Source organism: Aspergillus undulatus (assembly GCF_047715775.1).
Source record: "Aspergillus undulatus strain CBS 261.88 unplaced genomic scaffold BDV17scaffold_22, whole genome shotgun sequence".
Classification (NCBI taxonomy): Eukaryota; Fungi; Ascomycota; class Eurotiomycetes; order Eurotiales; family Aspergillaceae; genus Aspergillus; species Aspergillus undulatus.
The window spans coordinates 385,653-402,535 of record NW_027396626.1 but is presented as its reverse complement, the minus strand read 5'-3'; the positions used below and the strand labels follow the sequence as shown (position 1 = coordinate 402,535).

The 16,883-nt window shown below is 52.8% G+C and overlaps 6 protein-coding genes across 6 annotated transcripts; 3 read left to right on the top strand and 3 right to left on the bottom strand.

Moving 5' to 3' along the window:
* The first annotated feature begins 676 nt into the window (after positions 1–676).
* Positions 677–1,869, top strand: BDV17DRAFT_84440 (peroxiredoxin). The gene is made up of 6 exons (XM_073765228.1): positions 677–762; positions 822–930; positions 1,005–1,097; positions 1,152–1,311; positions 1,369–1,621; positions 1,685–1,869. The coding sequence occupies exons 1-6, from the start codon at positions 743–745 to the stop codon at positions 1,713–1,715; spliced, it is 666 nt and encodes a 221-aa protein (XP_073615970.1). The 5' UTR covers positions 677–742; the 3' UTR covers positions 1,716–1,869.
* Positions 1,870–2,479: 610 nt separating this feature from the next.
* Positions 2,480–6,164, top strand: BDV17DRAFT_262822 (putative regulatory protein Ral2). The gene has a single exon (XM_073757837.1). It carries the CDS (start codon positions 3,226–3,228, stop codon positions 5,872–5,874), a length of 2,649 nt encoding a protein of 882 aa, XP_073615969.1. The 5' UTR covers positions 2,480–3,225; the 3' UTR covers positions 5,875–6,164.
* Positions 6,165–6,193: 29 nt separating this feature from the next.
* BDV17DRAFT_84392 (F-box domain protein) lies at positions 6,194–8,201 on the bottom strand. The gene is made up of 2 exons (XM_073765227.1): positions 7,681–8,201; positions 6,194–7,604 (listed from the first exon to the last, which is right to left on the bottom strand). The coding sequence occupies exons 1-2, from the start codon at positions 8,036–8,038 to the stop codon at positions 6,412–6,414; spliced, it is 1,551 nt and encodes a 516-aa protein (XP_073615968.1). The 5' UTR covers positions 8,039–8,201; the 3' UTR covers positions 6,194–6,411.
* Positions 8,202–9,512: 1,311 nt separating this feature from the next.
* BDV17DRAFT_84384 (putative pantetheine-phosphate adenylyltransferase) lies at positions 9,513–11,140 on the bottom strand. Its single transcript, XM_073765226.1, has one exon. It carries the CDS (start codon positions 10,942–10,944, stop codon positions 9,724–9,726), a length of 1,221 nt encoding a protein of 406 aa, XP_073615967.1. The 5' UTR covers positions 10,945–11,140; the 3' UTR covers positions 9,513–9,723.
* Positions 11,141–11,289: 149 nt separating this feature from the next.
* Positions 11,290–13,980, top strand: BDV17DRAFT_262819 (WD repeat protein). Its single transcript, XM_073757836.1, has 4 exons — positions 11,290–12,383; positions 12,435–13,038; positions 13,091–13,162; positions 13,218–13,980. Exons 1-4 carry the CDS (start codon positions 11,658–11,660, stop codon positions 13,634–13,636), a joined length of 1,821 nt encoding a protein of 606 aa, XP_073615966.1. The 5' UTR covers positions 11,290–11,657; the 3' UTR covers positions 13,637–13,980.
* Positions 13,981–16,408, bottom strand: BDV17DRAFT_262818 (acyltransferase family protein). Its single transcript, XM_073757835.1, has one exon. It carries the CDS (start codon positions 15,859–15,861, stop codon positions 14,206–14,208), a length of 1,656 nt encoding a protein of 551 aa, XP_073615965.1. The 5' UTR covers positions 15,862–16,408; the 3' UTR covers positions 13,981–14,205.
* Positions 16,409–16,883: the final 475 nt, after the last annotated feature.

The following is a 16,883-nucleotide window of genomic DNA, read 5'->3' as shown; positions in this document are numbered from 1 at the left end:
TAGATACTAAGCATACCCCAATACACCAAGCATTCGTTCTTCAGCCCTGGAGCTTCCCCAGACCTTCCGATTTCTTCTTGAACCTCCGGATCGAGTAACTTCAATACAGTACCTGGAGTTCCATTTTCATGCATCTTGACCCCTCGCCCACGCTGATAAAGAATCCATTGAAGCGATGATGCGGACGTATTGCGCCATCGGAACTGATCTCCATTGGCCACTGGTTCCAAGTGTCGGCCGAGCTATGCTTCTGCCGAATGGAATCGGCCGACAGGAGCAGGTGGGAAAGAGACAGGCAGCTGGAGATGAACTGGACAAGCAGCAAGCAAAAAGACCATAAATGTACAGGGAGCTCGTGGAATGGGCGTTTGACCCTGGATAGATTCAATATGAGCAGGGAGGCACGATCCAATAATGGAGGAGGAGCACGAACTCGGTGCAGGTCCCCGACGTTTGACCCCCGAACCGTTCTTCAAGCTCTCGCCCGCGATCCAAGTGGGGCCGCCTGCTGGGGTTGGACGCTCTAGGCAGGCGGTGCGTAGATTGCGTGATCGAGGGGAGCAAGATGGAGGGGTAACCTCATCGAGGGGCATGAGGCATCGCAGGGTCCTCCTATTATTTATTTACTAGAAGCTTCTTCTCTCTACTATTCTCTCTTTCCCTCTGCTTCAATTCCCTCCCAGTTCCTGTCCTCCGAAAGCTCCTCCACCCACATCCATCTTCACATAAATCCACCATCACAATGGCTGAAGAACGCGCTCCGTAAGTCATCTTGGATATACCTTCTATGCTCATCAATTGACTCGGAATCTCCTCCCTAGCCTCCGCCTCGGCTCCGTTGCCCCCAACTTCGAGACCGACACCTCCAACGGCCCCATTAAGTTCCACGACTACATTGGTAACAGTTGGGCTATCCTCTTCTCTCACCCCGTGAGTAACATCAATACCCTCCAGTTGCTAGAGAGCGCATTGGAAGGCAACGAAATTAACAGTCCGCGCTTTAGGATGACTTCACCCCCATTTGCACCACCGAGCTCGGTGCTTTCGCCAAGCTCGAGCCCGAGTTCGCTGCTCGTGGCGTCAAGCTGATTGGTCTCGTGAGTGAACACGCTTGTTGCGAGTGTATAACTAGAGTTACTGACCCTCGATAGAGTGCCAACGGCACTGAGTCCCACAAGGCCTGGATCAAGGACATCGATGAAGTCACCGGCTCCAAGCTCACTTTCCCCATCATCTCCGACCCTGAGCGCAAGATCGCCCACCAGTTCGACATGGTCGACTACCAGGACACCACCAACGTTGACTCCAAGGGTAGCTGGACTTCCATGGCGCATTGACTGGAATCCCGTGCTAACAAGTATTCGTCAGGCATGGCTCTTACCATTCGTTCCGTCTTCATCATCGACCCCGCCAAGAAGATCCGCCTTATCATGACCTACCCTGCCTCTACTGGCCGTAACACCGCTGAGGTTCTCCGTGTCGTTGATGCTCTCCAGACCACCGAGAAGCACGGCGTCACCACCCCCATCAACTGGCTCCCCGGTGACGACGTTGTCATCCCTCCTCCCGTCTCCACTGAGGATGCTCAGAAGAAGTTCGGCGATGTCCGCGTCGTCAAGCCGTAAGTTCGCCTAAGACTGAAGCATCTGCCCAAGTCTTTAGAAAGTGCTAACTTCTCGTACAGTTACCTCCGCTTCACCAACCTCAAGCAGTAAATTAGGACCATGATACCACGCCATCTATCTGAGATTAACATCGGTGGATGGTGAACTGTGACCTTGATGTTACTGATGGACATTTTGGGAGCAGCAAAAAGGAATGAAATCTCACGAGCGGATTTTGTTTATTTTGATACCTGACGATATATGACCCGAATATATTATACTTTCACCAAGACTGGACCTTGACTAGCCTCAATAGAGGTTTCAATGTGCATATAACCTACGATTCATATAAAAAGGCTAGACCCCAACGTTGGGGTCGCGGCTATATAACAATCTAATATATATTAATGTGGCGTAGCAGAAGCGAACTGGGGCCAGGAAGCAAGCAGGAAACGAACTCGTCACCTTGCGTAAGACCGTCAAATGCTGCAGAGAATTCCAGCAGACTGTTCTCTGATTGCTCCACGTAGAGGCCCCGCTTAGAATTCCACAATAATGGCCCTATTATTATCATCCAGCGTGTTCTTCAAGGCGTAACGGTTCCTGGCAGGGGAATCTGCAATGCTGAGGTATTTTCTGCTGGGTATCTTTGAGCGTCCGCATGCAGTCTCCGTGCTCAGTCTGCAATAATCAAAGGCAGGATAGTTGGCATTCCCAATTGTTTCTAATTTTTCAGCCTCACCTGTCAGTGCAGATTGGCGTCAATAATTAAGACCATCGTCTAACGGTTTCTTCTCCACAACCGCCTTACAACTCTCGACTCTTCCCTTTCGAGTCAGACACCGCCTCGCAAGGGTCCGCACGGCCTTCAGGTACGACACCGCAGTTTGCACTCTGGTAGGCTTCTCGCTCCCTCCATTTCTCACCCTCCTGTCGCTGTGGGTTTTTTTGCTGATCTGTCAGGCTCGTGACAGGTGCTTGGACTGTTGAACTCGAAGCACACCACCAGTGGACTTCCCTTGCGGCTGCTCCTCTAGGCACTCACCAAAATAGAAGCGAAATCGCGAATTCACGAACCTCCTCAGAAATCCTCCGATCCTTGAACCAGCCGCCTCGCACACCCCTGCCTACTTGTCTGCCTGCCTGCCTTTTCTCAGAAATAGAACGTTTGGATCGATAGCGGTGGGAAAGCCCCCAAGAAAGAGCACAGATTGCTTTCGTCCTCCCGCCTGCCCCTATCCCGGCCAAACCGCCCGCTACGATCTAAACGTGATTAATCGAGACAGAGGATCTGCTCTGATTCTTCGATTTTCTTTCCCTGTTTGGCAGTGATACCGCTGCGGCATCGCCCATTCCTGCTTACGACGCTCATGCTACCCTGTCGCTTCGAGATTTTTCTAGCGCCGCGCACGGAGATAAGCTGTTGACAGTTGACAGTCAGCCCGGGGAAGGTAATCACGGTCACCCTGGCAGCATTTCACATTCTGGCTCTGGAACCGACCTATACCTTTGCATCTTGGGACAATAACAAAACCTTGCGACTCTTGCGTGTGTATAATAAACATTCAGACGAGGGACCAGCGACACATCGGCTGCGGCTTGGAGGGTCTTGTGCTCCAAGATGATGTCGAGAAGCCAATCGAGCCTGGGCCACTTGGATCAATTCAGAGATGAGAACCCTCACTCTGGCGTGTCTCCAGGGACCCCAGCTCCATCGTCTGCAAACCCCGTCAATTTGTCGGGTCTCGTGTGCAATGTCCGCCGCACCTCCGGCCGCGAACCTCCTCCTCTTGTCGGAGCAACGACAACAATTCTGGGCGACAAGCTCTACGTATTTGGTGGCCGCATCCTATCGAAAACCCGCCCGCACTTGACGTCGGATATCTACGAGCTGGACCTGATTCGGCGTCACTGGTCGAAGATTGAAGCCTCCGGCGACATTCCCCGGCCGCGATATTTCCACAGTGTCTGCGCTCTTGGTGACAATAAGCTGGTGTGCTACGGTGGAATGTCCCCTATTACAAGCCCTCCCAAAGAGACGGCGAACAGCGGGCATGAGTCACAACCCGAGGTGGTGGTGATGTCTGATATCAATATCTTTGATGTCCCAACCAGGTCCTGGACCCGCGTGAACGCCCACGACTCGCCCCAAGGGAGATATGCGCATTGTGCGACCATTATACCTTCAAGCGCTTATTTCACCTCCGCGACTGCTCCGCTCTCAGCGATCCACCACAATCCCGCATCTGCCAACCCTCATCAAGGCTCAATCGGCGTGGATATCGATGGCTTTGGCGGCGCGGAAATGGTCGTAGTAGGAGGCCAGGACAGTACCAACCGTTACATCGAGCAAATCAGCGTGTTCAACCTCAGAAGCCTGAAGTGGACAAACACAAGTCCGTTGGGCAGAAGTTGCGGCGCGTACAGGAGTGTAGCTGCTCCTTTAACAGGCATGAAATTGTCTGACATTGGGAGCACGTCTTCCGAGGCAGAAGCGCAGGAACCCACAGATGACGCAGGCGTTGCAGGATGTCCGATGCTGATCTACTCCAACTACAACTTCCTGGATGTCAAGCTCGAGCTCCAAATACGATTACCCGATGGACGTTTGGTTGAAAAGCCTATGCCGAGTCAAGCGTCGCCCCCAGGTCTGCGGTTCCCAAATGGAGCTGTCATTAACGGGCACTTTGTGGTGAGCGGCACCTATCTTACCTCCTCAAAACAGGAATACGCGCTCTGGGCGTTGGATTTAAAGAGCCTCACATGGGGCCGGATCGACGCTGGAGGGTCTGTGTTTGGTCATGGTAGCTGGAATCGTGGCGTGCTATGGTCAAGAAGAAATACCTTTGTCATTCTTGGGAACCGAAAACGCAATCTTGTGGAGGATTACAATCACCGTCGCATCAACTTCACGCATTTGTGTATGGTTGAGCTAGAAGCTTTCGGACTTTACAACAATCCTTGCAGAACTTCTCCGACGTCTGCCTATAGTTCACACAGTGCCCCTGCGGTTCCTGCGTCATTCCAGCACAAGTTAGCGCAACTCACGTCGGGCGGTCGGCCGTTCACTACCGCATCGGCCGAGCTAGGACGACTGGCTCAGACAGTGCCTGAGATGGCTGACATGGAGCTCCAAGCGGTAGGGGGAGAGCGAATCTCTGTGAACTCACGGATACTCAGTCGAAGATGGGGACCTTACTTCATCCAACTCCTTCGCGAATCGTCTGATAATCCAACATCAGATTCAGCAACTCTCAGACCTACATTACAGCCGTATCCTAGCCGCAACTCAAGCATCACAATAACACCCTCACTAGACCACGGCAGCACCTACTCCAACGCCACAACCCTCAACAGCAACAGCAACAACCCGTCCAAATCCCTCCTAGCAAACCTCGAACTCCCCTCCGCTCACAGCCTCCCTCCCACCTCCCGACCCCGCGTCCTATACCTCCCCCACACCGTCCTCACCCTCCAAGTCCTCGTCTTCTTCCTCTACACCTCCTCCCTTCCCCCCGTCGGATCGCCGCTCTGCACCCCTCAAATCCTCTGCTCCCTCCTCCAACTCGCCCGCCCCTACCAAGTCGACGGCCTCCTCGAAGCCATCGTCGAACGCCTTCACCAAGTCCTCGACGGCCGCAACGCAGCCGCAGTCTTCAACGCCGCAGCCATGGCCGCCGGAGGCGGCCGCGGCACAGGCTTCATCAGCGGACCAGGCGGCACCCTCGAAGCCCTCAACGGCGCACACGCCGCGAATGAACTCGCAAACGCCACGGCGACCCTCGGCCTCGGCGACTCGCACTCCCGCGCCCGCTCCCGCCTCAACTCCGACTCCTCAGACACCGAACACGGCACATCCGCGCTCTCCGTCGCGAGCAGCAGCGCAGGAGGCGGGTCGCGCGGCGTGCCGCTCCGCATCAACACGAATGTCTTTAACCGTCGCCAGCGGAGCACAGACGACTCAATCAGTAACGCGAGCACCTCGTCTGCATCAGCAACAAGCTATGACCACTCGGACTCGGAAGCCGGCGAGCGCGAGCAGATAGCGCGCGCGTCTCGTCGGCGCCGCGGCACGCACGGCGATATTGAAGTCTGGACGGGCGATCTCAGTAGTGTTATTGGGCTTCAGAAGCGTGGGTTGAGGGGGTTGATGGAGGGACGGAGACTCAGAGAACGAAGTGCAAAGCCGCCGAGTTCAGGACAGGCTTCTGTTGCGGCGATTCAGGTTGACGGGGCGGGCGCTGGGGCGCCTGTGGGAGGTGTTATATAGTAATTTCACTTGTCTAGCTAGTATCTATTTATTAACTTTCCCCCCTTATTCCTGGCACTTTTATCTTACATACCAATAGAGCGGGCCGTTTATCTAGCCCGCCTATCAGCCAGAAACCTGTGGGTAGAGAAAGGTGCGACACCCATGCGGTGGTTCTTCCGAAACAGGAAGGGGCGTTTCTTAGCCCCCTCCAGCTGGCCCTGCCCATTGTCGAGCGCCCTTACCTAGGTATTTAATTCACGTAGGAGAAAGCAGTTAGAGCTTTGTCCCTACTAATACTTAGATCTAGCCGATAATCTATGCCATCTTGTCTTTCAGGCCAACATGCACTGCACTTGAATTCTAACAGGTACTGTGATACTTTAAGTGGAAACCAGTGTATGTTGTCGTAGATCCCATAATCGTTCATTCATATAAAGGTCCTCTCTGTAGATCTCTCCTACAACCATACATTAAGCTATAGAACAGGACAAAACATAATAAAAAAGCACGCTGAATACTCCACAACAATGAATCCTGGAGTGTGCGAGTCTTTGATCAGGTCCACCTTCGGGCAACCTTGCGTGGACTAGACAACACCCAAGCCTCCCAGATTTGCCTCTGTTGTTGCGTGACGTAAACCCCATCGTCATGAAGATCGTTGACAGATCGATTTCTCAGCACTTCTAGAGCTGACGACAGGATTGAGTGACGAGTATGGCCTTGAGGGACGAAGGGTAAATGGTCTGTGTTAAGCACCGCACGATAGCCAAGTGGAGGAGATGGAGAGTTGGATGGGGCGTTATGATCAACGTAGATAGACATCGGAAAAGGTGGATGGTGAAGTCTGGCTGATCCGTTTCCGTTGCCGTTACCGTTATCATTACTGTAGCCTGTCACATAACTGACACTGTACCCACTGCTGCTACCATGGCCATGCCCGGTATCAGGTTGACTGGCGTAGTTGATTTCACGCAGATCGATGCGTTCAATCTCGTCCATTTCATCATGAAGGACAGAGAGGACATCAAGCCAGCGGCTTCCCTCGCGAAGGTATATGTTGACTAGACGAATGTCGCGGAGCTGCCGACGGTGGCGGCGAACGAAGGCGATGATTTCTTCGGAAGTTAATCGCCAATATTTGATGCTGAATGTGCGCAGTTTATTCCACTGAATGCGGTGAAATACTTGTTCGAGAGATAAATCTAGAGGGGCATGCTCAGGAAAACCAAGATGTATAGTAGTCAGGTTTGTCGCGGCGGAGAAGAAGTTGTAGAACGCATGAGAGGCATCTTCCATGTAACTTGCTGGGTCCCTGCTACCATGAAAAGCGACATCTATACAGGTCAATCGAGCGCCAAGAGCAGAGAGCGTCGTCGACGGGACCTGCTGAAGCCTAACCATCGCCGCAGGGTCGATTTGTTCTGCAACAAAGTCCACGGATGTACGATGAGACGCAAGCAGGGCAAATCCAAGATTAGTGACCGCTCTAGTACAAGCTGGCTCCCATTCCAGAGCTAGCGTTGTCAAAGAGCGTACACGTATATATTCGAGCAATTGTTGGTCTTTCTTATCATGCACTCGGAGAAGCTTCACCTGCCGGAGGCGTGAGAACGCAGCCATTGCCCTTTGTAGCACTTGACGATCGCGGCTACTGTCAATAGCGTCTATTTGATCTCGAAGCCGCGTCATATGTTTCTGGGCGGCTGGCAGGTCATTTGGGTGTTCGACGAGGAAGCGCGACCAGCTGCCTATAGCATGAAATTAGTATTCTTCACACATCCAGTTTCTACGGCAGCGGTGACTGCATATTCAAGAGACGGTTACCGCTATTCTGATAAAAATCCCGCACCATGTACGTGAAAGTCTTGACATGACAGGCCAGCTGCATGCGCAGAAGCTCTTCCAATTTCTGAAAACCCTCTCGTCCAAACCGTAGGGTGAAGTGATCGAACTTTCTCGGAGTGCTTATATCGCAAAAGCGTTTACAGACGAGTCGTAACCGATCCCATTCAGTTCTTTCGCCATAGACATGCTCTAGGTTCTCATTGAAGCTAGCCGAGAGGTCAAGCGTATTGACGGGCGACGACGTGTTGGAGGAGGGTTCCGCGCCCTCAAGGCAGGTGAAGATGCCATCGATCACTTCATCCGCCAGATCTTCAATGCGCAGTAGGTTTCTCGTCATGGTTCTGGCACGTGGCAGCCGCGTTTCCGGCTAGTAGCGCTCCTCGCAACCACATGGAACTCAAGGCGATTAAATGGGGAGCTGAAGGAAAGGAGCCCGAACGGCTGTCGAAAGCTTCACGGTGCGGAAAGCAGAGTTCAGGGGCAGGTCGGGCCAGAAATAAAAGGGATCTGAGGTTGAAATAAGCAAAGAGGCGACGGAAGATCGCAGAGCATTACCCGCAGGAAGGACAGTAACAGCAGCGAGGGCACACGTAGAGAACTAAAAGCAAACAAGACGGAGCGGGAGAGGGAAACGAAATCAAGGAAAAGACGAGCTTGCGCCTTTCTAAATTATATATTGAACAAATGCATCTTGCCTGCCGCTGTCTCTGTTTGCGTCGCTGTCTGCCTCTCCTTTATTCTGGTCTGAACGGCCACACAGCTTCTTTGCTGGTATCAACTGCAGCTGAGCCAAATAATAGGCGGCGGGCCACAGACACAACGCTTGCAGCACATCGACATGTCTGACGAAATGTTCCAAGTCCCACATCGCCAGTCCCGTCGACTAGGTTGACGAGGGTCACTAGCATTATCTAAACTCTAGTGACGCCGAGGGCGTGACGTCTGGACCAACCGAAGGACGAAGATTGGACGAACGCTGGCACACTAAGGTCACATGACTGAATCAGCATGCGATTATCCGGCGCGAACCTGCAGGTCAGGGTTGGAAGGAGAACAGAAGGATTGGTGGTGAGGACGAGAGCTGCTAGTCTGGGCTGGTTGGTGGTGGAGTGGTGGAGGAGATGCTGGGCTGCTGGTGGTTGAAGGAGGCGCGACGAGCGGGGAAGGGCAGAGCGCCAGGGAGCAGTGGTTGGCAGCGAAGGATTCGAGGGACGACGCGAGACAACGCGAGACGATGCGACATGACGGTGAGATGCCTGCTGTGAGCTCGACTACTGCATAAATCCCCGCCGCGGGAAGCGAGTCAATTCGAGCTGGAGCTCCCAGCCCTTGGTTATTTCTGGCACTGGACTGCCTGAACGGGCACTCTCATCGCCAACCCCTGGCATCCTAGGGCCTGCTGTGGAACGCCCACGGGAATGACAACAGCTAGCTCGTGCAGAATCGGATCGAGAAATTCTCCATCCACTGACAATTCCATTCAGTGGGTTGCGGTGATGGAGGCCGAGTCGCGTGGTCTGTTAGTGTGTCTGGAGTGGGAGAGAGGAAGTTGCAGCGGGTGGACGGAGAGATTCTTTGTTGCTGCAGGTGACTGGCGATGACAACTGCCCTCTGACCACTCACTACGGCGTTCCCTCCAAGCTGGCGCTTCCCCAAACGCCGGCCGAGACAAGACCCAAAAAGGGCTTCACCTCCAGTGGCCCTTCTTCTCTGCTTCCACTAGGGGATCGTCATCCTTCGTTTAATTATGGTCAGAATGGCACAAGGTCAAAGTCCCCCCTAGCCCTTTATTCCTCCGCCATCGTGAGCAGCTCATCTGCAAGGAAACAATGATACTTCAGACAGGGTTCAACCCCCTGGAAAAATTAGATGAGGTGTACGTATGCCCCCTTCTGGGACTCTTATCACATCTCACTCCTCCATGCTGCTGTTTCAGAAAGACTACCAAGCGCAGCAGGGACCGGTTGCCTATATCCTATATACATACACTATCGTTATCACTCGTACACCGTCGGAGCATAATCATATCATCGCTAGCTCCATTCGCCGCCGTCTGATGTCCGTGCTGCTTATTTTTGACGCGAAGTTCTCGACGTCCTCTACCGGCACTTCCCCAGAATGGATCACGTCGACCTCAAACACCTCTAGTTGGTGCCAACCCCGTTTGGCCCGTTCCTGGTTGACTGCAGCACCCCCAGAGCGTGTTTCTTTAGAGACAACTATAGCGGTGAGATCCTCCTCTGTAATGGTTGGTCCATACGGGTCATGTATTTGCGCCATCCTTAACGTTATCTTAGGCCGGATCTTCATCACCATGAGTCTCCCATTTGTCCCGGATTTATAGATCTGTTCGACCTGTGATGACCCTGTTTCGGGGGGGCCAAAATCCATGATCGAAGTCAAGAACGCCCCTGTGCTCCGACATCGCTCATCCCAACTTTCCAAAAACTGGGCGTACTTCTTGTTCTTCAGCATTTCATCCCCAGTTACTCCGACCGTGATGACCCTTTCCTGTCCATCTTGGCCAGCTCCCGCTGGTTGTAGGACCAGTGCAGTGGCCGTAAGAAGGAGTTTGTGGCCAATGTGAAAGTGATCAAAAGTGCCCCCCAAAATAACGGAATGATGCAGAGCGGACTCCGCTGAGTCTTGCGGGATCACCAAAGCTTCGCCCGGAGTCCACTGAGGCACTCCTGAGATTGACTGCAGGGCTCCGCCACTGGGACCCTTCGCTGAAGTATAGAAGCTACTGAATGCCGTCGCCAGTTCCTGACCTACCGAAGTATCGGGATAGAAAACGCTATCCCATAGGCGCTCGGATCTAGCCAGCATTTCCAAGTCGACTATGGGACCATTGCGTTCCAGTTTCATTGGTAGAGCGGCCGCACTCCGTACGGTGTCGAAATCTAGCAAGATCACGCGCGAGTCGATGCCACCAGGGGCTTCCATTTCAATATTTTGCTCAACGCATACTACTCCAACAAGTCTGTAGAAGTGTTCTATTATCCGCTGGAGGCTCGCGAAGGCTTTGGTTGGCGGCTGACATGTTGGCGACTGAAAACCAGGAAGCGAAAGCGCAATTTCTAAAGAGGCGATGCGATTTGAACCATTGAGCGCCGTTATGAGATTGGCGTATACCTTAGCTAGGATTGGCTCGTAGACTGTCCTGAAGTGGTCGAAAGAAACGGATGGAGGAGGTGGCAGCAGAAGGAGGGCCGATGGCGGGGAGATGCGATCTGAAGGCATCGCGGGGAAGCTGAAGATAAGGAGGGGAAGCTCACCACCGGGACGATACAGGCGTATTAGAAGATAGGAACCATGGGTTGGAGTAGTGACCACGTAAATTCGAGACTATTCAACGAAGGCCTGATGGGTGTATCAATGAAGATACGTCGGCTCACAAAGGATGGGACTTAGAATTGAAATGAAGCGGACGAGGAGCAGCAGCGACAAGCCGAGGAAGGACGCGGATGCCGTAAATTACCAAATTTACCTCCTCGTGGACGGCCGTACGATGTGGCTGAGTCAGCATCACGGGGCAGCGACTCGACTCCAGCTTTGGCGGAGATCAACGCTGCGGCCCAAGCCTACCTTCATGTGCTCTTCTTTCTGTCTTCCATCTGCGTTCCCTCAACCCCGTTCGTTGTCGCTTTAGCCTCGTCAAGTCGCTGTCCGTCGGTCCCCATCTCATTGAGCATCTTGTTTGTATCCCTCGTTTTTGCATGATCTAGACCCCGCGTCCTCATCGCGTTGAGAGATTACGGTCCCGTCGCTTGCTGCCCGGACTGGTCAAGAGGAGAACCTTTTAAGTTCCAACTCACTCGACCCTAAGCACGGCCGCCATCGGAATTGACGAGGCGACAAAGACGAGGTTGCGCTGAAAGAGTGCCCGCTGCATTGCAGTGGCTCAGCGTTTGCCTTCCCTTAGTAACCTCCCTTCGTTAACGACCGGTGTCGCTATGTCAAATCCCGCGCAAGCCTTCGACTCGAGACGGTCGACGATCTATAGCCGTCAGCCTGAAGAGCTTCATATTCCAGCCGGAAACTCTGCGCCTGGTACCCTTTCGCGACACTCGATGTCCCACGAGTACCCCACAAGCCCTGATGCGCACCTGCCATCTATAAATATTCACCCTTCAGGCTCTCAGCCTAATCAATATGGAGGCGGAAACAGTGGGGGGGCCCTTCCTGGTGCCCTCCAACCGGGAAATGCTGGCAATCGTCCACCAGCAGTGTCTATGAATACAGCCCCGTCCGTACTTCCTACGCTACCCCAGTTGTCTACCCAGCTTCAACAACAACCCCAGCCTCAACCACAATCGACCACCCCACGTTCCAACATGGTCAATTCTCATGGGCACTCCAGGTCTAGTCCCGCCGGGTACCGGCCACACGGATCGTCGCCGAATGCTGGATTCCAGCCGCCAACTCCTCAGGGCGCTAAATACTCGCCTTTAGGGTTGGCCGATATCCGCCCTCCAGGGGATCTTCTCAGCGATCACATTACAAACACGGATACACCAGTCTACAATAGTTCCGAGAACCAGGTGCCGACCAACAGCAATTACATTACTCCTTGGCCCATTTATGCCGTTGACTGGTGCAAATGGCCAGTCCCGGGAAATGCTGGCTCTTTCGGCGGCAAGATCGCTCTCGGAAGCTACCTAGAAGACCACCATAACTACGTATGAGAATCTTGATTCTTCCCCCGTGTCCTTAATTAACTTTCGAATTAGATACAAATCCTTGACACTCACCTGGCATATCCTGAGCCTGATACTCCTGATGCCGCTGCCGGGGAGCTCAAGCTGGAATACGTCAAAACGGCTGAAGCGACTCACTCATATCCTGTTACCCGCATACTTTGGGAACCTCCATCATCTCAGAAGCAATCAACTGACCTATTAGCCACCTCTGGCGACCATCTTCGGTTATGGTCACTACCGAATTCCCAGCCTCAACATACTTCTAACTCCATAACGCGGCCGTCAGGCCAAAGAGATTTGCCTACAGCTAAGCTTTCACCTCTTGCGCTGCTATCAAACTCCAAGTCACCCGAACATACCGCCCCTATCACCTCACTAGACTGGAATACGATATCTCCCAGCTTGATCATCACCTCCAGCATCGACACTACGTGCACAATCTGGGACATCCCTACTCTGACAGCGAAGACGCAACTCATTGCACATGACAAAGAAGTATATGACGTGCGATTCTGCGCCAACAGCGTGGACGTGTTCGTCAGCTGCGGTGCTGATGGCAGTGTACGCATGTTTGATCTCCGGAGCCTGGAACACAGCACGATCATCTATGAACCGACGGAGAAGAATGAAAAATGTATGTCCTTCACTTCCGTCTTTACCAGCTCATGACTAACCAAACGACGCAGTGATGAGTCCTGGCAATGGAAGCCCCTCCGCACCGGCCAGTGCCTGGCCTCCACCTCTGCTGCGCATCTCCGGTAAGCATCTCTTGTCGAAGGCTACGCACAGCAAACCCATGGCTAACCAACACAGCATCACCCCACGATGCTCATCTCCTCGCAACATTCTCCCAAGATTCCAACATCGTCCGGGTCCTAGACGTCCGACAACCCGGTCAAGCGCTCCTAGAACTCAAGGGCCACTCAGCGCCTCTCAATTCCGTGGAATGGTCGCCCAACCGACGCGGCGTCCTCGCGTCCGGTGCAGACGACTGTCTAGTTCTCCTCTGGGACCTCATCAACCAGCACAACTCCACCCCTGTCCCACCAGGCGTCCAGCACCCAGGCGCCCCCTCCACGACCACTGAGCGCGGCCCCGCAGCCGCATGGCAGTGCGACTACGAAATTTCCAACATCAGCTGGTCGCCGCAGGGCGGGACCACAAGTGCCGGTCACCCGCGCGACTGGTTAGGTGTCTGTGGTGGACGGGGAGTCTGGGGAGTCGCGCTATGATGTGAACGCGCTATGATATGAACCAGGACCAGGAAAAAGAGGAAAGGGAAAAATTATTAATATCCATCGACTAGAAGCCGTAACATTTTCTTCTTCTCTCTTCTTCTCTCTTCTCTCCTTTCTTGTCTCATTTGCCCATTTACTTTTATCTTGTTCGCCAGCATTTACTTTACCTTTTATGTTTAGCTTCGCTTGGCTTGATTTTCTTACGAGATGACGCTGGAAGACCTGGAACTGACCTACACGGCTCAGATTACATGGGCCGAGATTCGGTACAGGTACGGTCTGGTACGAGGATACGAATGTATGATTGAATCATCACACTATGAGGCGCAGCCTGAACATTTTGGGAAATATAATATCTAAACAAGACCAAGACTAAGACCGTAAAGCTAGTGGCGGTAGAGACAGTGGCTCACAAGAAACAGGAACAAGTAAAACTGCGCCCGCTAATGCTGCTATATAACTTGTCCCTGCGCAAGATCGATAAAGTAGGCAGCCACAGACTAAGCGCAATGAATGTGCACATGATGAGAAGGAAAATGGGGTAAAGGTCGTCATTGAGCATATTAGGCCGCTCTTTCCTGCTTCTCCCGTCCCCCTCCTGTTCTAGCAAGGACTTTGCTTTCAATCCACCTCGCGAGGCTTACGCTCGGGATATCAACCATCCGCCAAAAGAGGTCACCGGCCCAAAGAGAGATGGGGAGGCAAATAAGCCAGCCGATGAAGAATCCAAAGCAGTACTGGAAGTTGGTTTCTTTGCCAGTGATGCGCCAAATGTTGGGCATGAGCGAATACCCTAGCGAATGGAGAATGGGTCCGTGAACAATATAGAAGGCATATGAGATCCTGCCAAGATACTGCGAAACGGGGTTCACAAAAAGCTTTTGGATGTCCTTTGAATGGTTGATGCTGTAAACAATCATGACGGCACCTAGAGTCTGTGGGAAGCGGTGCGGCTCTGGATATGTGTGGGGGGTGATGTGCCACGTCCACATGAAGAACGGGGTGAATTTGTAGCCGGTGTTCGGGGTTGATCCTAGATACAATCCCAGGATAAAAAGAGCAATCCAGCGCTTGGGGCTTAAAAGGCGGAGGGGGTTATGGAATTGAGGCAATGAGGCGCTGAGACGGGAGCTCCAGGCTCCCTTCTCTTTGTTACCTGCTTCTCCAGATACAGGACGCTGCTCCCAAAGGCCCTGAATCAAATCCGCTTCTGCCATAAGCATACCACAGAGGAAAAGGACAACGTCCCATCTGCCATAGCGCATGCAAGTCCATACCAGGGTGCTGACTAAAGAGATCCGCACCATTGTCTTGACACGCGATGTTGCCAGGATGGTCAGGAAAAGGACCAAGGAACTGCGAAACTCAACAGGAATCGTCCAAAGGTGGGGATTGTAGTTATTGTAATAGAGGGCCCAGTCGAAAGGATCCATGAGACGAGCAACCGTGTAATACCAGTCCCATAGCTGCTTGTACAAAGATTTGACCATGATCGGCGGGTGTTGCTCGTTGGTGCCCCTGATAGTGTGACCCTCGAATAAAACTTTCTGCGAGTAGTTATACGCGCCCAATCGTACGGCAATCAGGACCAACAAGATACCAATGATTGACGGAACGTACAAGCGAAGGCCTCGTCGAAATATCGCAGACGTCATTATAACAAAGGTCTCGTCCCAGTGTTTGTTACGAATCAGCCTGAGCGGCTTGTATGAAAGGACATAGCCCGAGATCACGAAGAATATGGCGACCATAATATGCCCCGAGGTTAAAACGTGGATGATGGGCAACTGGTAGAGATGGAAGTTCTCATTGTTGAAACCCCACCCAACAGCGACTTTCCATGTATAGGTGAAGAGGAAATGAAAGTTGAAGACTAATAAGCAGGCCCATCCTCGCAGTCCATCCAGCGCAGCGATTGCATGGAGTTTGGTCTGTGGGAGCGGCTGGCCGCCGACGAGATGTTGTAGATAACTAGGGGTAATGACTATCCCCAACTTGGTGAACCAGTCTTCCAGATATTCTTGCCAGTGGTCTCCAAAGTCATCGATAAATGGAGATAGCTTTGATGGATCGGCCAGTATGTCCGAGACGGAGAAGCTGCGAAGACTGGGCCAGGCGAGAGCTGGGCTCTGGTATGCGCGATCGAGACCACTTTCGACGTCATTTAGGGGGACATTGTGGATCGCGGGGGACGACGGCGTCTCGTTCTCGACGCTCATCTCGAAGAGGATGGCGAGATTGAGAATTGCAGAGCCTCTGTCAGGTGAAAGCACGGAGTAGAGGGCGGCGCGGCCGTATATATGTGCTTGCTGCGGTGGTGGAGCAGTCTTTACGTGCGACGAAAGGCTGATATGGACCCGGGCCTCGTCATCGGCGATCGCATCTGATAGCGGCAGAACCGAGCATGCTATGGAAGGGTTCAATCGCGCAAGAACTCAGAGCCAGAGCGTGATAGTCTGGCGTCCAAAAATTGCAGCGAAGAGGAAGCAGAGCATTAATCGCGGAGGGGAGGTTGGAGAGTTAAGGCCAAATGGCGAGTGTCGATCTGGAGCACTCTAAGAGGCGCGCGACGTTTCACTATTATTGTTGGGGCGATTTCTGGCACGGAACAAGCGGATGGACTCTGGAAGCATCAGTCATTATACGTGCAGCGCCTTCCTTTCTTATGAACCGATACAAAGGCAACTGATCATTTTTGAGTCAATAGCAGTCTTATCATTGATGCTCAGGTGAGAGGCAGCACCTTCCCAATTTGGTCAGTATAGAAGCAGCTGGCGGTGAAGAAGGCGGAAGACAGGTAAGCTCAGCAGAATGCGTATCATGTGAGCTGTATTTCACCGCTCGGCAGAAAGCATCCAACTCCCAAAGCGGAAAAAAGCATCGCAACCCAAAATAAGACACCTCTCGTCATCCACCACCGTTCTTTTGTCTGGGCTTTCTTGCGATGCGCTATCAAGAGGCCTCGAAGCGCAAATTGTACTCTAGCGCTCTTACATCTCGATGGGGATACAGGCTATAGTAGTGTGGACGATAGCTTGCGTAACGGCTGTAGAGCAGCATAAATCCTGGTCTCGTGTATCTATAGAAGCTATAGAGCTCAGTAGTAGAACACATTCTATCTCTATCTTCTTTCACAATGCTCTTAACAATGAAATGAGAGAGCGACTAGCTGGTGATTGTCTTTGTTGACTTCCAGATGACTTGCACCATCCCGTCTGCAACTTCACCATCGATTTTCCTT